The following is an 18828-nucleotide window of genomic DNA, read 5'->3' on the forward strand; positions in this document are numbered from 1 at the left end:
TGTGCCACTCTGAGGGCATCTGCATCCAAACACACAATCGAGAAACTAGCCAGCTGTGTGACACATTGAGGATTTTCACCACCACGTAGCATCTCCACCAAGACTGCAGAAACTTCCCTGCAAAAGCGAGACTCGATCACGAGTGGCATCAGCTGACTGTGTTCACATGAGACGTATGAACAAAAACAGAACACTGACATTTTTGTGTTTTCCAAAAATATGCATGTAAACTGAACAGCCTGTGTTTTGTTCAGACGTCTGTTCATTCAAAGTAGATTAGATGTGATACAATTTATGATTACAGATGTTCTGTATATGTATTTTAGACAGGTAAGTCTCCATTTAGCATAAACATTTTTCTACAATATTATGCCTGATAAAATTTGACAACAGACATAGAAGTAAAATTTTCTTTTACTTTGAAATCTTTTCCCCCATCCCATTTGGGTCTACAGCTTTTCAGATAAAGATTTGCAATCATTTGCTTTGAATAAAACGTGAAGAATTAGCAATCACAAGAAACTGACTTATAAATGATTAAATATATACAGAATGTACAGAAACTTTATTTTCAGTGATTTTAGAACAAACTCCTGTGTTGTGTGTTGGGGGGTTTGGCTGTATGTTTTTGTGTTCTTTTCTTTTCTTTGCTCTCCAGGTGGTATGCAAACTGGTTTTTGTCTGTGGAGAAGGTGCTGGCAGAAGAGTCCTTCACCCTCATCAGCATTATTAGCTGCACCTGTGGAGGATGTTCACGTGCAGGCCTACTGACTCGCAGCACTTGTGGATGATGCTCACGTGTAAACTTAAAGACTTTCAGCTGAAGCAGATAATGAGATGGCGTTCTGCATTTAAGCCATGAGTGGTTCAAGCAGAATTGCCGGGAACTCGACCTTGTGACGTTCATTTGTGAGACACTGAGGACCGCGCCAGGGTTTGACACATCGTGCCTGTGAAGGAGGACGGGTGAGGGACACATGCTGTCAGCACACATCAGAGGTGATTATTGTCTGAATGATCGTTAATAGTAATTTGGCATTTTGTTACGCAGTATATTTGAACATTGATGAGAATTGTGCAGTTTGTTTCTCACTGCCGTGGCGTACGGACTGATGATCCTCCACCTGTTGTGAGAAGCTGCTCATTTACATAAAGCTTAAATTCAGACCTGAATGTGTTGCTGATAGTGTGTGCCTCTGAAAGATATTTGCTGTAGCTCTGTTGACTTACCTCACCTTTTCCATCCTTCACAGAGTCAGTTTGTTGTGTCCACCTGGGGGGTGTTTGGCGGTGAATCTGAGTCCAGAAGCACCGAGGCTTCGATCCTTTTGGGCGCTGGAGAGCGCGCCGTCCTTCACTCCGCCAGACAAACTAAATATTTATGTTGTACACTAATTATTGCACTGGAGGGGGAAATAAAATCGTTTTGTTTGTGGAACCGGTTTCTGGTTATTTAGCGCTGGGTTCGGTCAGACGTTGGTCCGCTCCTCAACCTGCGTCTGCACATAACACTCCTGAATTTAAGCACGGAAATAATTTTTTCATACACAAACACACCGTGCCAGGAATAAATGATCATTTATAAGAAAAGGTGGTGAGTGAACAAACCATTCTGTGTTTTGTAAGCAGCTTATATCGTCCTCCTCAGCTGCTGCTGACAGCTACACTTCATCCTCATTCTGTCGCGTTCGGCTGGAACATACACGGTTTGGAGCCGCTCATTATTTACACTGTTAATATCTTCATCAGAAACTTCCTCATCTTCTTCAAAAACAATCGATACGTCACTTAAATCTTCGCTATAATCGCGCACTATGCCTTCGCTGTCCGTGTCTGCCGTGTTGGTAAACAGAGCGGCGCTGCGACACATTTACTCGAATGACATCACATCTGTTGCAGCGAAAAAGTAGGTCAAGTTGGAGGCAGTAAATTCAAATTCTCAGATGAGTAACAAAATGTCTAAATCCTTGTTCAGTGTAATTTTATGGTAAAAACAAAAACAAAAAAAACAAAGACAACATGTGGAAAAAGCTTTTTTTATTCTTCAAGAATATGTCAAAACGTCATAGCGTGGCAGGGACCCTTTAAGTATGCATAACTAGGGGCTTGGTTGTTTTGAATAACCAAGTCAGAGTTCTGCTACAAGAACCTCACTAGCTAGGGCTAGTAGCAGTTGTGGAGGACCGTGTTAGACTTTCTGAGCATTTTTATAAAAAAAAATATATATATATATGTAATAACATTGTTTGCTGTGTGGTTAACTGTCTTCCCGGATCATCTAAGTAGTCTGTGCTCCAGTATTTCCTTTGAGTGAAATTTTCGTGATATTTTATTTTACACATTAGTGACATTAGCACTGTTAGCAGCTATCAGTAGCTTGATTAGGTCAAATTAATTCACAAGTACTGAGGAAATAAGCGGGTTACCATTTTTAATGCACACACCAAAACAAACTGTTATGAAAACCACAACTCAGTCACCAAAAATATGATATAAAAACAACTCCTGAAATGAGGTTAGCCTTTTAGCTGTTAGTTTGATAACTCTGAGACAGGGGCATGTTTGGGCTTCATTGGTACCGCCCAGGTCATTCAGGGTCTTGCCCATGTACACCTAGACCTGCACTTTTTGAGCTTCAAATCAGCGCTTTCACGTAAACCTGTGGGTGACGTCATGGAGGTTTTGTCCATGTATATACAGTCTATGATCAAATATCACATTTTTTTTCTGGTCACATGACTCTTTTGACCTAGGGTGACCTTAAAAAGTCAAGGTCAAGGTCATGTTTTGTGTTACTCAAGGATGAACTAGAATGGATAAGCTATTAAAGCCACACAGAAACAATTATTATGTATTATTGTATTGTCAAGTGTGTCGGTAGCATGGTTCAAGCAGTGGATCACCCCTTTGAGTCTGGTCTGCTTGAGGTTTCTTCCTCAGTATCATCAGAGGGAGTTTTTCTTTACCACTGTCGCCTGTGTGCTTGCTCTAGAGGTTGGTAAGGTTAGACTTTACTTGTGTAAAGCATCTTGAGGCAGCTTTGTTGTGATTTGATGCTACATAAATGAAATAAACTGAATTGAAATCATCTCTGAACCACAAAGAATTAATCTGCCAAACATGTCAGACTGTCTGAGTGCCTCTACTTGTGTTTCTATTGACGACGGGGTGTATTTTTAGCCATTTTGCTTTTGCCTTCATATCCTCAGAGCCTTTGTATAAACCTCTGTTCTGTGTCACAAACACAATTCCACATCCTAAATGGCAGTTACACAGTCCATCTCTCCTCCATCTATCAGCAACATTTATTACCAATTTGAGCCGGATAGGGTTGTTTGTTTCTTGCCGTCATGGCAACCAGAACAGGTTTTCCATCTCTGATGTTTTCCCGAGGACCGAACAGCTGCTGCCCACTCTGACCGAGCACACAAACACATGCACGCACACTCAAACATTAAAGCCAAATGTGGCTCTTGTGACACATTATCACATTAGAATGCAACACAAAACAAGTGATTCTGATTCTATGCACTTCAAATTCAATCTGTAAGTCTTCGATTTTAGCTAATATTGATTTTATATTTACTTTTTTTAACTTTCAGCTCCAGTATATGTGTGGTCAACACCAAAGGTTAAAGAAAAAGTCCAAATATTTCTGCACCTGGCCGTGTTTTTGCCTGCAGTCAGTCGATGTATTGGATGTGACAGGTAATGTTACGCTCTGTTAGTTACGTAGCGCCGGCATTTCCTCACTTCACCCTGTCTGTACTGGAGTGTTTACACAGTCTCCTCTGATAGGCCACACACACACACACACACACACACTCATGCTGTAGACACACATCCTTTTTCCTACTGACCTACTCGGAGATGATGCCATGGCTTTGCAAATGTGTGGCGCTAAATGCTAAATGATTGCACTTAATGATTGCTTGGGACTAATGATTGCTTGAGACTCCGACGAGGGCGGTCACATCTCCTCCACTCTCCCTTATCTCTCTGCTTTTAACCTTCAAGTCCCTACTCCACCAGACTGTAAATTCCTCAAAACTATATTGGATTCTGGATCTATTGGACTATTATTGGATTAACCATGGAATTGATCAGCTGGTCTTTGAACGCTATTGACACCATTTATTCTACAAGAAGGTCAGGACCGGGGGTTCCTGCCTGCCCAGATGGAAAGTATCCTGCGGGCTATGTCCTCAACTCCTGGAGTTCCTGGCGTGTGGCATGCTTGGCGCCTTTCTCTGTGGAGGATATCGAGGACCTATTCATTTTTGGTCTTATGGTAGCAGGGCTGGTACTTTTTGGCTTATGTGCTGCCCTGATCTACCGGAAAATTGGCAAGACGGCGGCATCAAGAACCAAGGGCCCTCGCTTGTCCATCATGATTAACGAGGTCGGCAAGGCAGTGCATTCTCAGACTGTGTTGACTCTTGAACTCAGACGCAAATTGGATGACACCTTGGAGCTGATGCGTGCCTTGCAGTTGAAGCTGAAGGTTTCGGAGGCCGGTGAATATTCTTAATTCAAAATTAGGAATATTCTTAATTCATAATTGGGATTTGGCTGAGTGAGTGGAACTGTAAAAAGTGTTTTTCACTGCTCAGCTGCAACACTACAGGCATCAAGGTCAATTGCCCACTGTTTACCTCCAGAGGAATTTATCCAGACTCTGGTGAGATTATTTGGCTCCATTCTTATCTCAACCCACAAGGACAATAAACTGACAGACTTACACATGGACCAAAGCATGCTCCAGCCTCTCCTCTTATCACTCTTCCTGCCCCTCCCTCCCTGTGGCAGGCCTCGTCCTCTCAAGCTGGCCCTGCGGCGCGACTTGACAGTTGCAGCGGCTACAACACACTCACATTGCCTCAATTGGGAAACGGACTGTTTCAAGTTTAGTGCACATAAACCATGTCAAATGTATATGTGTTGTCCTAATTCTGATGTGTGCCATTATTACGGTAAACAAGTAATAATTGTTGATCAATTGCTGTTGTATGTGGAATGTGAGTGCGGAAATCTCATTGTTGTAATGACAATGATAATAAAAGCTATCTATCTATCTATCTATCTATCTATCTATCTATCTATCTATCTATCTATCTATCTATCTATCTATCTATCTATCTATCTATCTATCTATCTATCTATCTATCTATCTATCTATCTATCTATCTATCTATCTATCTTAACAAACCTCAGCATGACTGAAATCTGCACACTGGTAAAATTGACGCATTGGTGGACTTCTGGCAGGCAAAATAATCTCGTTGCGGAAACTATTCCAAATTTGATTGAGTGATATCTGCTAATCACTGTAGATGGGAGCAGTCATGCTCACTGAGTGGGTCTTACGCTACATTTTAACAGTACAAGTGCTACGTACAACCTGCCTGAGCTACAAGTCCAAACTGGGACAATATGGAAAATGGAGGAGAAAAACATTGCAGTTGTGTGGCCAACTTCATCTCATTTGTTAGTATACATCCATTCCTACATTTAAGACCTGTAACATTAAAAAAAAAAGGTGGGATGGAGACAAATTAGTAGTCTCACTATAAACACTAAATCATCACTTTTACAGCCTGTTTTCTTGAAACCAGCCAGGGGATGGATACATAAACATTTCTGAGTCACTGAATACATCTTGGACTTCATTACCTCAGTCCACTCAAAAAACGGACTCATTGGATTGGATTTCCATCTAATACGAGTAAATATATGTAGTCCCAACTAAATTAGAGTTGGGGCTACATATATTTATTAGATGGAAATCCTGCACACAACTGAATTGAGTTCATCCAATGAGTCATTTATTTCAGTGCACAAACACTATGGTACCGTATGGTAAATCTGTGCAAAGTAGACAGTTGAAAAATTGAGTGACCATGCTGGAAGAAGACGAGTGAGGGAAGCCAGCAAGACACAGACAATTCTGAAAGAGTTTTTGGCTTTGGTGGTTGTGGTTGAAACTGTGAGTGCAACGTTTGTCTGTTGCATCGCCAGTTATACAGCTTCATATTAAAGTGGTATTGAGGAGGATTTTCTTAAAAGAACATGCATAATTTCAAGTACAGTTTACTAGAAGGCACTTGGGAAACGTAACACTAGATCTGATGCATTTTCCTATTTTACAGTCCTCTGCTCCACTTCAATGGAGATGCAACAGGCAAATGTTGCAGTCTTCTCGAATTCTCCACTCACATCCACAGAAGCTGAGAATATTGTCAGAGCTGTCATGGCTTGATGGCTGTAAAAGTAATGAATTAATCCTTATTACATCTGCCAAGGATGTAATAAAATCATCAGCATTTTATGTATTTATTTGTCTGTCTGTCTGATATTTTATGGATTACATCAAAACTACTGTATGGATTTTGACCAAGTCTTCACCACAAATAGCTATTAGACCATGGAAGACTCCATTAAATTTTGGCTGTTGATCTGGATCCAGATCTGGATTCTGGACCAAGTTTCACTTTACGTATATACGCTTTGAAGGATTAGTGTTAGCAGGATTACGTCAAAACTACTGCACGGATTCTCATCAAATTTGCACCACAGATCAGTATCAGGGCATGAAAGACTCCACTGAATTTTGGAGGTGATCCAGATCCGGATCAGGATTCTGGATCAAGATTTCCCTTTACAGAATTTGAAGGATTACGTCCAAACTACTTCATGTATTCTCACCAAATTTGCACCACAGACAGATATTGGGGCATGGAAGACTCCGCTGAATTTTGGATGTGATCCGGATCCAGATTGTGGATCAAGATTTCACTTTATATAGGCTTTGAAGGATTACGTCAAAGCTACTTCACGGATTCTCACCAAATTTGCACCACAGATGTATATTAGGGCATGAAAGACTCCACTAAATGTTGGAGGTGATCCGGATCTAGATTGGCGGATGTCAGAAATCTCTGACTGCTCTTGTATTTACAATAAATTGCCCCTAACATTTTTTTTTTGTGTTGCAGGCCTGAAATGGATATATATTAACAAATGAAATGACACTGACACAGAACATGAAATATATTGGGTTTATCCTGTCTGCAGTTAAACAGAAGTCAAAATAAAAGCAAGGATAACTGCAGGGTTATTTTTTGGTTGGGGGAACTTTACATTTGCATTTTCCATATTGTCCCACCATTTTCTGATTTGAGGTTGTATGTTGGAAGCAGCAGCTTGACATATTTCAATTACTCCCTGCAACAACAAAAAAGTCTGCTTTTTCCAGTCTGAAAGCGCGGCCTGCCCCGTGCTCCAGGAAACCCTGAAACAGATTTTACTGTCAGAAAACTTCCAAACTGGTCATTACATCACCACAAAAACTGGGCATAATACATGGTTTCACTTCTTTCTTTACGTCTGTCTTCACATCTCCTCCTCCGCCTCTCAAATAAGCGTAATAATCACTTAAGGAGCCACCAGGGTGGTAACACCCAGCACTCATGCTGATGATCTGACAGCTGAAAAGAGGCCCATGGGTACTAGAAATATGAATAAACCATGATCAACAGGAAACAGGATCTGTCCATTACCAGTCTCCTGGTTATGGAAAATGAATGTGCCACTTAAGGGGCACATTAGTTACACATATTACTCTCTGAGATGATAAATATGTCCTGACAGGGTTTACCTTCACGCACTCACATCAGTTAAATCAACTAACACACTGTAGTTTCATTGTGAACTGTGAAATATATCTTTGCAAGAACTCTATTTATTAAATTGTCTGTGTTAATTCTGATTTGTTTCACTGTGTGATTCTTTTAGCTGCCGTGTTTGCTCCGAGTATACACCAACATACACGAGAAAACATCCATCTGTGAGTTTCTATTTAAATTTATGTGTCAAAATCTTAATTCGGTCATCTTGTGCAAACAGTGCATAACAAACTACTCAAGAATCCCACAGAACAGGCAGATTTGATGGTGGTGCTTTATTTATTTATTTTTATTATTTATTTATTGGGATTGGGGGGGTTAAAATAAACACAAGCACCCACAATTGAAGACATGAAAGAACTTTTACTTTTAGTCAAAGGTACGCAGTGACCAACACCACCATAACGCCTCTCCTTTGTGACACCATGCTGAATCTATATATTAAAAGTAAAGTGTGTGTTTGTGACTTTGATCACAGAGAAACTGGGGAGAGCTGACATTTGCCATTTGGTATGCTTATGTATTTTGGCTCAAGGATGAATGCCGCAAAATTGAAAGTTGATAGGACTAATATTTTTAGAGAAATTAGGGATATTATGTAACAACTTGAACAATGGACATTGATATCACCATTAATCAGTCCCTGGTAACCAGACAAGCTCTGAACAAAGGAAATATCTCAACCTTGCCAGCTGTAAAACATGGTATCAATTAAATGTGCCAAATAATAAATACAATTATTCACAAAACTTTCTGATTTTAATTTCCTGCACTTTCAGTTCAAATCATTACAGAAACTTTGCATAATTTTTACCACCCTTGAAAAATGTCAGCTCCCTATGTTATAAACACTACCCAATCTAGAACCCGTGGACCCCCACAGGCAACACGCTAGTGATGACACTAAAACTTTAATTGCTTTTGTGATGATGAAGGTTCTCAGTTATCTAGGTTGGGGATCCGGAGAGGTTTTGTTGTGTGGGCTGCTGAAGAGGAGGTACTGCTGGCCCACCACCACCAGTCGGCGCCCTGCTTGGAGTGCGGGCTTCAAGCATGAGAGGGCGCCGAGACAGAGAGTGACAGATGTCACTCGTTTACACCAGCTGTCACCAATCACCACCATCTCTACAAAAGCCGGATCATTACTCCACCTCCTCGCTGAGAAATCAACTACCGTCGAAGGTAATTCTCTGCAGTTCATACTTTCTGAAGACTAATTATTGTTCTGTGTGCAGCCGTATTCCTGAAGTCTGTAATTGGATTGGCGTGCAGTGAGAGTCTGCGACGTCTTCGCCTCTCACTCCATCCAAGGAGCAACTGTCAGGAGCTGCACGGGTGATTCTGTATCGGAGGTGGAGGTTTTCCCTCCGCAAAGACCTGTAGAAGGATTACTGGGTGTGTGGATACACACTCACCATAACTGTTTTGTCATCTTCTGCCAGCAGTACCAGGGTCTGCAACAGAAGACGGTGACCACCTGGGGACTCAGGACTTGGCGGCTCCGGTGTTCTTCAGGCCGTTGGTGGTGGAAGCTGTGTGGGTCCCGGCTCTCCGATCGCCAGAGGTCTCCTATCTTCGAGCCTGCCCGCACGTCACCTTGTGTACAATTGGCATTATCTGTGTCTGTATTTAGTTGTGCGTTTCACAACATTAAATTGTTACTCTTTGTCTTATCCATTGTCCGTTCATTTGCGCCCCCTGTTGCGGGTCCGTGTTACGACCCTTTCCCAACAGGTTTGCCCTCTACAGCAACCGGACTTCTTATCCAAGTGATTTGAATGAGTGGTAAAATGTCTTGAAGACCAGTAAGTAGTGATGGCCAAATAAGGCTTCATGAAACATTTACTGTTTTTTCTGAGTCCACTAGATGGTGGTCTTTTTTAAAAAAAAGTATTCAAAGCACACTGCACTAGAAGTGTTGATAATAATTCACAAAACAAAGCAAGCATCATGATTCAAACTGAAAGGTGTGTGTTAGAAATCAGAATTTTGTGAATTGTTTGCCTTCAAAATATAGGCTCGAAGGAGTGCTGCTCTAGCTTGTGTTGTCTCTCTTCCTTGTTCTTCCTTAATTTCGCCAAACCTATATTTTCTCTGTCCATCTCGTTTTTCTTCTCATCAACACTCCTGTTGTCTGACATCACTCGTTTTTCTCCTCACCCCTCTTAAATCTTGCACCGTGATTCATTTTTGTCTTGGCATGCGAGTCGAGCGGGAAAAAGGAAGAAAGAAAGAAGAAACCTAAGCTGTGCCATCAAGTTGCACGGACCCGTGCAGGAGAACTCTCCTATGTGACCTTGATCAGTGATGGGATCAGTATCAAGTGAGTGGAGCTGGTTCTGATTCAGGCACTATGGTTATTACTCCCCAGGCCTGGTGTAGAGTCTCTTACATTTCTTTGTCTGAAAAAGGTGTGCTGTAGCATTAACATAAGGTTCCAAAAACTGTCATGAGGGACATTTGCAGACCAGCAGTCGAGATTACAAAGCAGCAAGGTGAAGCGTGAATAATGATTTGTTCTCTGGCAAAAGGCGTTTCCAGTTAAAAAAAAAAGAAAAAAAAAAGGAGTTACTGCAACAGGAGGTTGCACAGCAGTACAGTGACGCACTCAGGATGGGAAAACACATTAGTCACCTACAATAATAACATTCTTATATCACCAGATGACAAATAATAAGTAAATAATCTTTTTTGTTATTTAAAGCTGCATTGTGCGGGATGGAATATATACTCAACAAAAATATAAACGCAACACTTTTGGTTTTGCTCCCATTTTGCATGAGATGAATTCAAAGATCTAAAACTTTTTCCACATACACAATATCACCATTTCCCTCAAATATTGTTCACAAACCAGTCTAAATCTGTGATAGTGAGCACTTCTCCTTTGCTGAGATAATCCATCCCACCTCACAGGTGTGCCATACCAAGATGCTGATTAGACACCATGATTAGTGCACAGGTGTGCCTTAGACTGTCCACAATAAAAGGCCACTCTGAAAGGTGGAGTTTTGTTTTATTGGCGGGGGATACCAGTCAGTATCTGGTGTGACCACCATTTGCCTCATGCAGTGCAACACATCTCCTTCGCATAGAGCTGATCAGGTTGTCAATTGTGGCCTGTGGAATGTTGGTCCACTCCTCTTCAATGACTGTGTGAAGTTGCGACGACGAACTGGAGTCAGGTCGAGACCCCGATGAAGAAGACAAGCATGCAGATGAGCTTCCCTAAGATGGTTTCTGACAGTTTGTGCAGAAATTCTTTGGTTATGCAAACCGACTGTTTCAGCAGCTGTCCGAGTGGCTGGTCTCAGACGATCTTGGAGGTGAACATGTTGGATGTGGAGGTCCTGGGCTGGTGTGGTTACATGTGGTCTGCAGTTGTGAGGCTGGTTGCATGTACTGCCAAATTCTCTGAAACGCCTTTGGAGACGGCTTATGATAGAGAAATGAACATTCAATACACGAGCAACAGCTCTGGTTGACATTCCTGCTGTCAGCATGCCAATTGCACGCTCCCTCAAATCTTGCGTCATCTGTGGCATTGTGCTGTGTGATAAAACTGCACCTTTCAGAGTGGCCTTTTATTGTGGGCAGTCTAAGGCACACCTGTGCACTAATCATGGTGTCTAATCAGCATCTTGATATGGCACACCTGTGAGGTGGGATGGATTATCTCAGCAAAGGAGAAGTGCTCACTATCACAGATTTAGACTGGTTTGTGAACAATATTTGAGGGAAATGGTGATATTGTGTATGTGGAAAAAGTTTTAGATCTTTGAGTTCATCTCATACAAAATGGGAGCAAAAACAAAAGTGTTGCGTTTATATTTTTGTTGAGTAGTACACATAACCATCTGTTTATTGGACTATAAATTACATGTAACAAGTCATAAACTTAGAATGAGCACTGCGGAGCTACAAGGGAACAGGCCCCCTCAAGGAGACCACCAGGTTGCACTGACATGTTGACACAATATCCCAAAAGGGACAAACAAGTGTTGACTGAGGAAAAGCATCATGGCAAAATTTACTTGTGCCTCACATATTACTGACCTGTTTAAAGTCCTTGGGTATCGGCCAGTGTGAATTCATTTCACAGACTCCCTCAGGTCAGTAAACTCACACTGTTTGGTCTATTCCGGTCAAAAAGAAAAAGGAAATACATTTAAACCCAACACCATACAAGTTACACAAATAACTCCTCATGTTTCACTTGCTGGCAAAAAGATTTAAGATAATTATCTGGTAGGATTTAAGCACACCTCACTAATCATTAAACAAACTCAGCACCAAAGACAACCTCAGAAGAAAACAATGACAAGATCCCTTCAAACCTTCTGTTCTTTTTATGTTCTTACTCCAAATCCATTACTACATGAACCTATGATGCAAGAGTTGGCAATTCTGTCACCATTATATTCAACAGTCGAGGGAAATCCTTCTGTGGTACTGCTGGGAAAGTCTGCCCAACTTAATCATCATTACATTAATCTAACCTCTCACTGTAAACCCCAGGACGTTAGCAGAATAGATTAAAAAAGAAACCACCAGGCAACCAGACTTTAGAAATTAATTATACAACAAGCTCACACATATAACTTTAACCACACCTGCTCCTAATTTCCACTATGCATATAATGATGAGATTATTACTGGTAACAAACCAAACGATACCCTTGCAGGGGACAAGTAGAACTTAACAAATTTTAACATTCAAGCAATACTCAAAGCAGAATTCCTGGTCTAATGTGGTCAACGCTGGTGTTTGAAGCCTGTTGGGGTTTAGTGACATTTTCAAAGATATTCCTTTGGCTTTTTCCATGTCTAATCAGGGTGTCTACATTTGGCACAAGTTTAATGCCGAATGCCCTTCCTGACACAGCTCCACGTGTACAAAGCAGGAACTGACCTCAAACCCAGGATCTTGTTTTTGGGAGGCACCGTAGCAACCATGCTGCCCCAGCACTGCACTTAATGTACCCCATACTATTTTCCTTGTGATTAAAAGGCTCATTTATACTCAGTGGGCGGTAAACCAGTGTGATAGTGCCCCACAATATGGATCGCATAATCCCGTTGTCGCAGTCTGAATGGTCCGCCCCTAAAAATCGGTCCACCTTTTGCATCTGCGCATGCCTCATTTCGGATCACAGCAGCACATGAGACAGAGTCTCTTCACCCAAAGCAATCAAATGGATTAATGGGATTATTAACCATCAGATGATAAAGGTAAAACCTCTTAAATCATTCTAAACTCAGTTTTAAACAGAAACAAGGTGCAATTTCATGATGCTTTGAAATGTCCGACGCGCAGTGAACGCATCAGCTGGCTGTGGCACTCTGATCACTTCCGCCGCCTTTTATGATGAAATAATGCTGAATTTATGTGGAAATGATTGTTGTACAAAAGCTTCAGATATCTGTCGCCGAGATAGATGATGACTGGAGTGCAGTTTGAAGCAGAAACGAGATGTTAATCCGTGATTCGCGTCATCAGGGGGGACTTATTTTTAGGGGGACTGTTCGGTCGGCGTCACCGTCATCACAGTGATAATACAGAACACAAGTTGGGCCTTTAAAAAAATGGGGCAAGGAAAAAATAACACATGAAATAATGAAAAATAATAAAGGACCTTGACTGCGAGGTCTGTATGGGGAAATATCAAACCGACGTGTTGTCAGTAAAGACCAAGCACCAGCAAGGTCTGTGTGAAAAACACAGAGGTCTCATATTCTCAAGCAAGTGAAGTTAATAATTTGTTTGTTATATGGCTATTGTCTAGCTATCTTTCTATCTATCTATCTATCTGAAAGCTGCTGACTGCTCGTAGACAGAGCTCATAGTCACAGTGGAAGTGAAGCCATTCGTTTCACTTCAGAGCCGTGAGCAGCAGAGGTTAAATTCACCTCCAAAAAAAAAAAAGAACGTTTGGCGTACGTTCATGTCCGAATTGGTTTTCCTAATCGCGTTTTTAGCTTCCTGGTTTGTAAAGAAAATAACGTTCGGACCAAAAGAAAATACATATTCTGACCGATTGTCATGGAAACCGGTCCGGATATGGAAAAATATTCGACCGGTAATCAGCCAATCAGAGCGCGCGTAGCATCGCAGCCATATAATAATACCAAATGTCTATTAATTTTGCCATCAATAAACATTCTGGCACAGGTCTGATCAGTCCTGCAGCTCTGGGGCTGTGACAAGATAAAGAGATGGAAGTGTCCGTCTCGTCCCCACTCCACTCAATGTTCTGGTGAGTCAAAATACTTGTAAAAATAGTTCAATGGGTTTAATGCACGTAATTAGTGCACAGGTGAGCGAGGCATACTAAAAATAAATGCTGTACAGTGGAAAATACAGAGGCAAGTGCTTTTCCAACAAGCTGCCATCATCGCTTTTTTCTTGGGAAGCCCTTCCCTTCGATCTAATTTTTTCCAAAAGTTACTTCTAAACTTCTCAAATGAAAAAACATTCAAGACCATGCCAGACATTTGAGCAGTTTTTCTTGCTATCCAGCAGGTGATGTGTGCATTTCAGGGCTTCTGTGCATTTCCTACTTGAAAAGCAAAATTCAAAAGGAAAAATAAAAAGCAAAAAGCAAATTCAAAAAACAAAATAAAAAGGCATTTAGAAATGTCAGAAATGTATGTTTTGTTTTGTTTTTTTGGCAGGCAGAGCTCCCAGTATTAATGTATGTATTAAGATGTTTTGCTGTACAGACGGACCAAAGCACAGCCAATTGCCTTGAAAAGCACAACTGCAAAATATATATACTGCAACTGCAGTATACAACTGCAACTGCAGTATACAACTGCAAATATATATATACACTCAACAAAAATATAAACGCAACACTTTTGGTTTTGCTCCCATTTTGTATGAGATGAACTCAAAGATCTAAAACTTTTTCCACATACACAATATCACCATTTCTCTCAAATATTGTTCACAAACCAGTCTAAATCTGTGATAGTGAGCACTTCTCCTTTGCTGAGATAATCCATCCCACCTCACAGGTGTGCCATATCAAGATGCTGATTAGACACCATGATTAGTGCACAGGTGTGCCTTAGACTGCCCACAATAAAAGGCCGCTCTGAAAGGTGCAGTTTTATCACACAGCACAATGCCACAGATGTCGCAAGATTTGAGGGAGCGTGCAATTGGCATGCTGACAGCAGGAATGTCAACCAGAGCTGTTGCTCGTGTATTGAATGTTCATTTCTCTACCATAAGCCGTCTCCAAAGGCGTTTCAGAGAATTTGGCAGTACATCCAACCAGCCTCACAACAGCAGACCACGTGTAACCACACCAGCCCAGGACCTCCACATCCAGCATGTTCACCTCCAAGATCGTCTGAGACCAGCCACTCGGACAGCTGCTGAAACAATCGGTTTGCATAACCAAAGAATTTCTGCACAAACTGTCAGAAACTGTCTCAGGGAAGCTCATCTGCATGCTCGTCGTCCTCATCTGGGTCTCGACCTGACTCCAGTTCGTCGTTGTAACCGATTTGAGTGGGCAAATGCTCACATTCGCTGCCGTTTGGCACGTTGGAGAGGTGTTCTCTTCACGGATGATGTGAAGGAGATGTGTTGCACTGCATGAGGCAAATGGTGGTCACACCAGATACTGACTGGTTTCCCCCCCCCCAGTAAAACAAAACTGCACCTTTCAGAGTGGCCTTTTATTGTGGGCAGTCTAAGGCACACCTGTGCACTAATCATGGTGTCTAATCAGCATCTTGATATGGCACACCTGTGAGGTGGGATGGATTATCTCAGCAAAGGAGAAGTGCTCACTATCACAGATTTAGACTGGTTTGTGAACAATACTTTGAGGGAAATGGTGATATTGTGTATGTGGAAAAAGTTTTAGATCTTTGAGTTAATCTCATGCAAAATGGGAGCAAAACCAAAAGTGTTGCGTTTATATTTTTGTTGAGTATATATATATATATATATATATATATATATATATATATATATATATATATATATATATATATATATATATATATATATATCAGAGTCGCCTTTATTGTCATTGTAATTTGCATTGCAACAAGATTTGAGTGCAACTCCAAAAAGGTGCTTTCCGTGGTGCAAGTCATTTTTAGCCAAATAAAAGATAATAAAATTTAACAATAAATTGTTCGGAGTACATGTACAACTAAATAAACACAAGATAAAATAAAATACAATGTGGACCAAGTAAAATGTAAAATGAGAATTATATACAACTGTGGAATCATATATATATATATATATATATATATATATATATATATATATATATATATATATAAACCCACACCCAGGCATCTCCAGATTGACCCTGGACCTGGGAATCGATTAAGAGGATCTTCTTCACCACGGAGGGATTGCCAAAACAAGAAACATTATGGGAACATGTTCAACCATCACCACTTTTAATGTTGTCAGAAGCTTTCTACAGTGGCCTCTAGTGGATTTTTTTCTCAACATCTGTGCCAACCTAAAGGACGTATGGAAGTATGTGGACACTGATGGTTACACCATTTGAAACGGACAAAATTACGCAAGTACATGGCACAAAAATGGTCCTTAAGAGTCTGTCATTGTTGCTGGATCTATACCTGATGGCTTCTCTCTGTCTGCAACATTAGCTGTATTTACACAGCCAGTAATATCCTGATCTTAATCTGATTAAGATGACATTCTGATGAAGACACTGCCATGTCGGCAGCATTTTCTCATTACCTAATAATCTAACTCACAATTGTGGAGTATTTCAATCTTATTTTGACTACTGAGGTGCATTGTAGACATGTAAACACCTTCATCAGACTCTGACGTCCTACTTGAGTTTTATCAGCATGTTACATCACATAAGCCATCAGAGTCATTAATCAGACTATGCTCTTTACCATATAAACAGGTTTATGAATGGAATTTAACTTAAATAAACACTGTAACATGAATATTATTCTTATTATTATTCAGAATAAGGTCAATAATTAGATTATTGGTGTCGATGCAAACATAGTCACTGTTAAAATATTTAGGACATGACATTATTATGCTCTTTAAGATGATTTACTCAAATGAACCAAGTTTATTTTACTTAAAACAAGTTTTGATTGAATTACTCTTACTGGACTTTTTCTTTTCTTCCTACTAAGTTATTCAGGTTTACAGTGTTTAATCTGCTTGCACGGTTATTACACAAAAAAGGGCTGACCAAAAAGGTGGCGATCACCACTGATCACCACTGTCTGCCCTATTTCTCTTCACTACATGTGAGCCGTCAAAGTGGGAGAAGCTCAGAGGCAAAGAATAATGAGATTATCTGATGATGTGCCTGGTACTCACCCTCGTCTGTGTCATCAGCCACTGGAGCCTTGCTTGACTGTACGAGTCCCATGGCTGCTCCTCTGTTGTCCCGCCGCGGTTCAGCTCAGCATGGACCTCGTCTCGCTCTGACACGCACGTGTGGATGGCTCAGCTCTGACAGGCACAATGAGCTGCAGCTGATCAGCTTTCTGCTGAACCCGTCTCCCTCCTACGTCTCTACCTCAGCACAGCCGTGCATAATTTCAAACACACACCGGAGGGTTCAGGCAACACTAAAGGCACTGTTGTGCACACACACACACACGCTTGCACATATACACACACACGTTACACTATAATGTCTCTATCTCCATTGGTGCAGATGAAAGCAGGAGGACGGAGAGCTGCCGTGAACCAGGAGGGGTGGATGATGTATGATGTGACCCTTCGCCCACTGAGAGTCTAACCTGGGAGAGGAGGCAGCAAAACATGACACCACCTGCAGAGTAAAGAGGGAGGGAGGGAGAGAGAGAGAGAATAGGAGAGGTAGAGATTGTAAAACCACTCAATGTATTAAACAACTTCTAGACAATTATAATGTACTGAAAATAATCCCATAATTTCAGGTAAAAACTTGTAGGTTTGTCATCTGAAAATTATACAGTTATGAACATAAGCATTGTTATTCCACTGAAACTCCAGTTGCTTCTCAAAAAAGGGAGAAATTTATCTTGTAATTAATAATTCATCAACAGTTCCTCCAGTCACTTCCAGTGTGCTGACAAGTTTAAATTCTGGTTTTTATTTTAAAGATTGATTATCATATTACCATTACCCCAAATCAGAAAAAGTTGAAAAAGCAAATTAAAAACAAAACAGACCAACAAAAACACATTTACTTTGACTTCTATTTCATTGCAGACAATATGAACCCATGATATTTCATGTTTTGTGTGGTCGACTTCATGTCACATGTTCATTCCTGCATTTCAGGTCTGCAACAGATTCCAAAGTGGAGAGTGAGAGTGGAGCAATTTATTCTAAATATATGGATTAAATCAAGGTCAAGTCAGGGGATGGATGCATGGACATTTCCAAGTCACTGCTATTTTTAAGAACATATTGTTTGTTTCTTCCTTCCGTCTTTCATTTGGTCTTTTTCAGTCAATCATCCATCATTTGTCGGTTGTGTCATCGTGAAGCTTTAACTGGAATATCATCCTACAGCAGTTTCTTTTTCTCATGATGTGCACAGTACTGGAACATTCTGATTTATAGTAATTTGGCCCCTCAGGCTGCCCTCTTCAGGACACCGCCTGAGTTACTACTTTTTTTTTCCAGTAGAAGAGAAAACACATTCTGCTGTCTGTTCATGCACATAAACTACCAGAGTAAAAAAAAATAAATGTTGATTTAACACTTTTTTGTCACTGCAGAACTTTAGTTAATGTTATATCAGTACATATTTTGATGTTGAGTCACAACATATTAACTTACATCAAACTGCGAGCTTTAATTTAAAGGTGACTTTACAACCTGGGCTTTAGTTTTAGAAGTTTAGTTTTGTTATTTATGACAAAAACAAAATTAATGAGTGCAATATCGACTTAAGCCTGATTTATGCTTCTCCGTCTCTGCAGCTCTGTAGCAATGCAGAGCCCTCTGCGTCGTTGTGTACCCTCTTCGAGCCCCTTGCCGTAGCCTGACGTGCATCTCCTAAAATTTGGAACTAATGTCAAAATGATGAAGACCGCAAGGGTTATGATTGGTCACTTTTCCTGTTTCACTCCTTCCTCTCCCATCATATTTAAAAATTTTGCAGTG

At 40.8% G+C, this 18828-nt stretch overlaps 1 protein-coding gene across 1 annotated transcript in view; it reads right to left on the bottom strand.

Annotated features, from left to right (window-relative positions):
* The window catches only part of LOC117517091 (serine/threonine-protein kinase 32A-like), a 32547-nt gene extending 15250 nt beyond the window's left edge, over nucleotides 1–17297 (bottom strand). Inside the window, exon 1 of the mRNA XM_034178003.1 lies at nucleotides 17044–17297. Coding sequence (XP_034033894.1) covers nucleotides 17044–17095 — 52 coding nt within the window. The 5' untranslated portion in view covers nucleotides 17096–17297. The remainder of the gene's footprint in view (nucleotides 1–17043) is intronic.
* Between the last annotated feature and the right edge of the window lie 1531 nt (nucleotides 17298–18828).

This window comes from Thalassophryne amazonica, chromosome 9 (assembly GCF_902500255.1).
Source record: "Thalassophryne amazonica chromosome 9, fThaAma1.1, whole genome shotgun sequence".
NCBI classification, from domain to species: Eukaryota; Metazoa; Chordata; class Actinopteri; order Batrachoidiformes; family Batrachoididae; genus Thalassophryne; species Thalassophryne amazonica.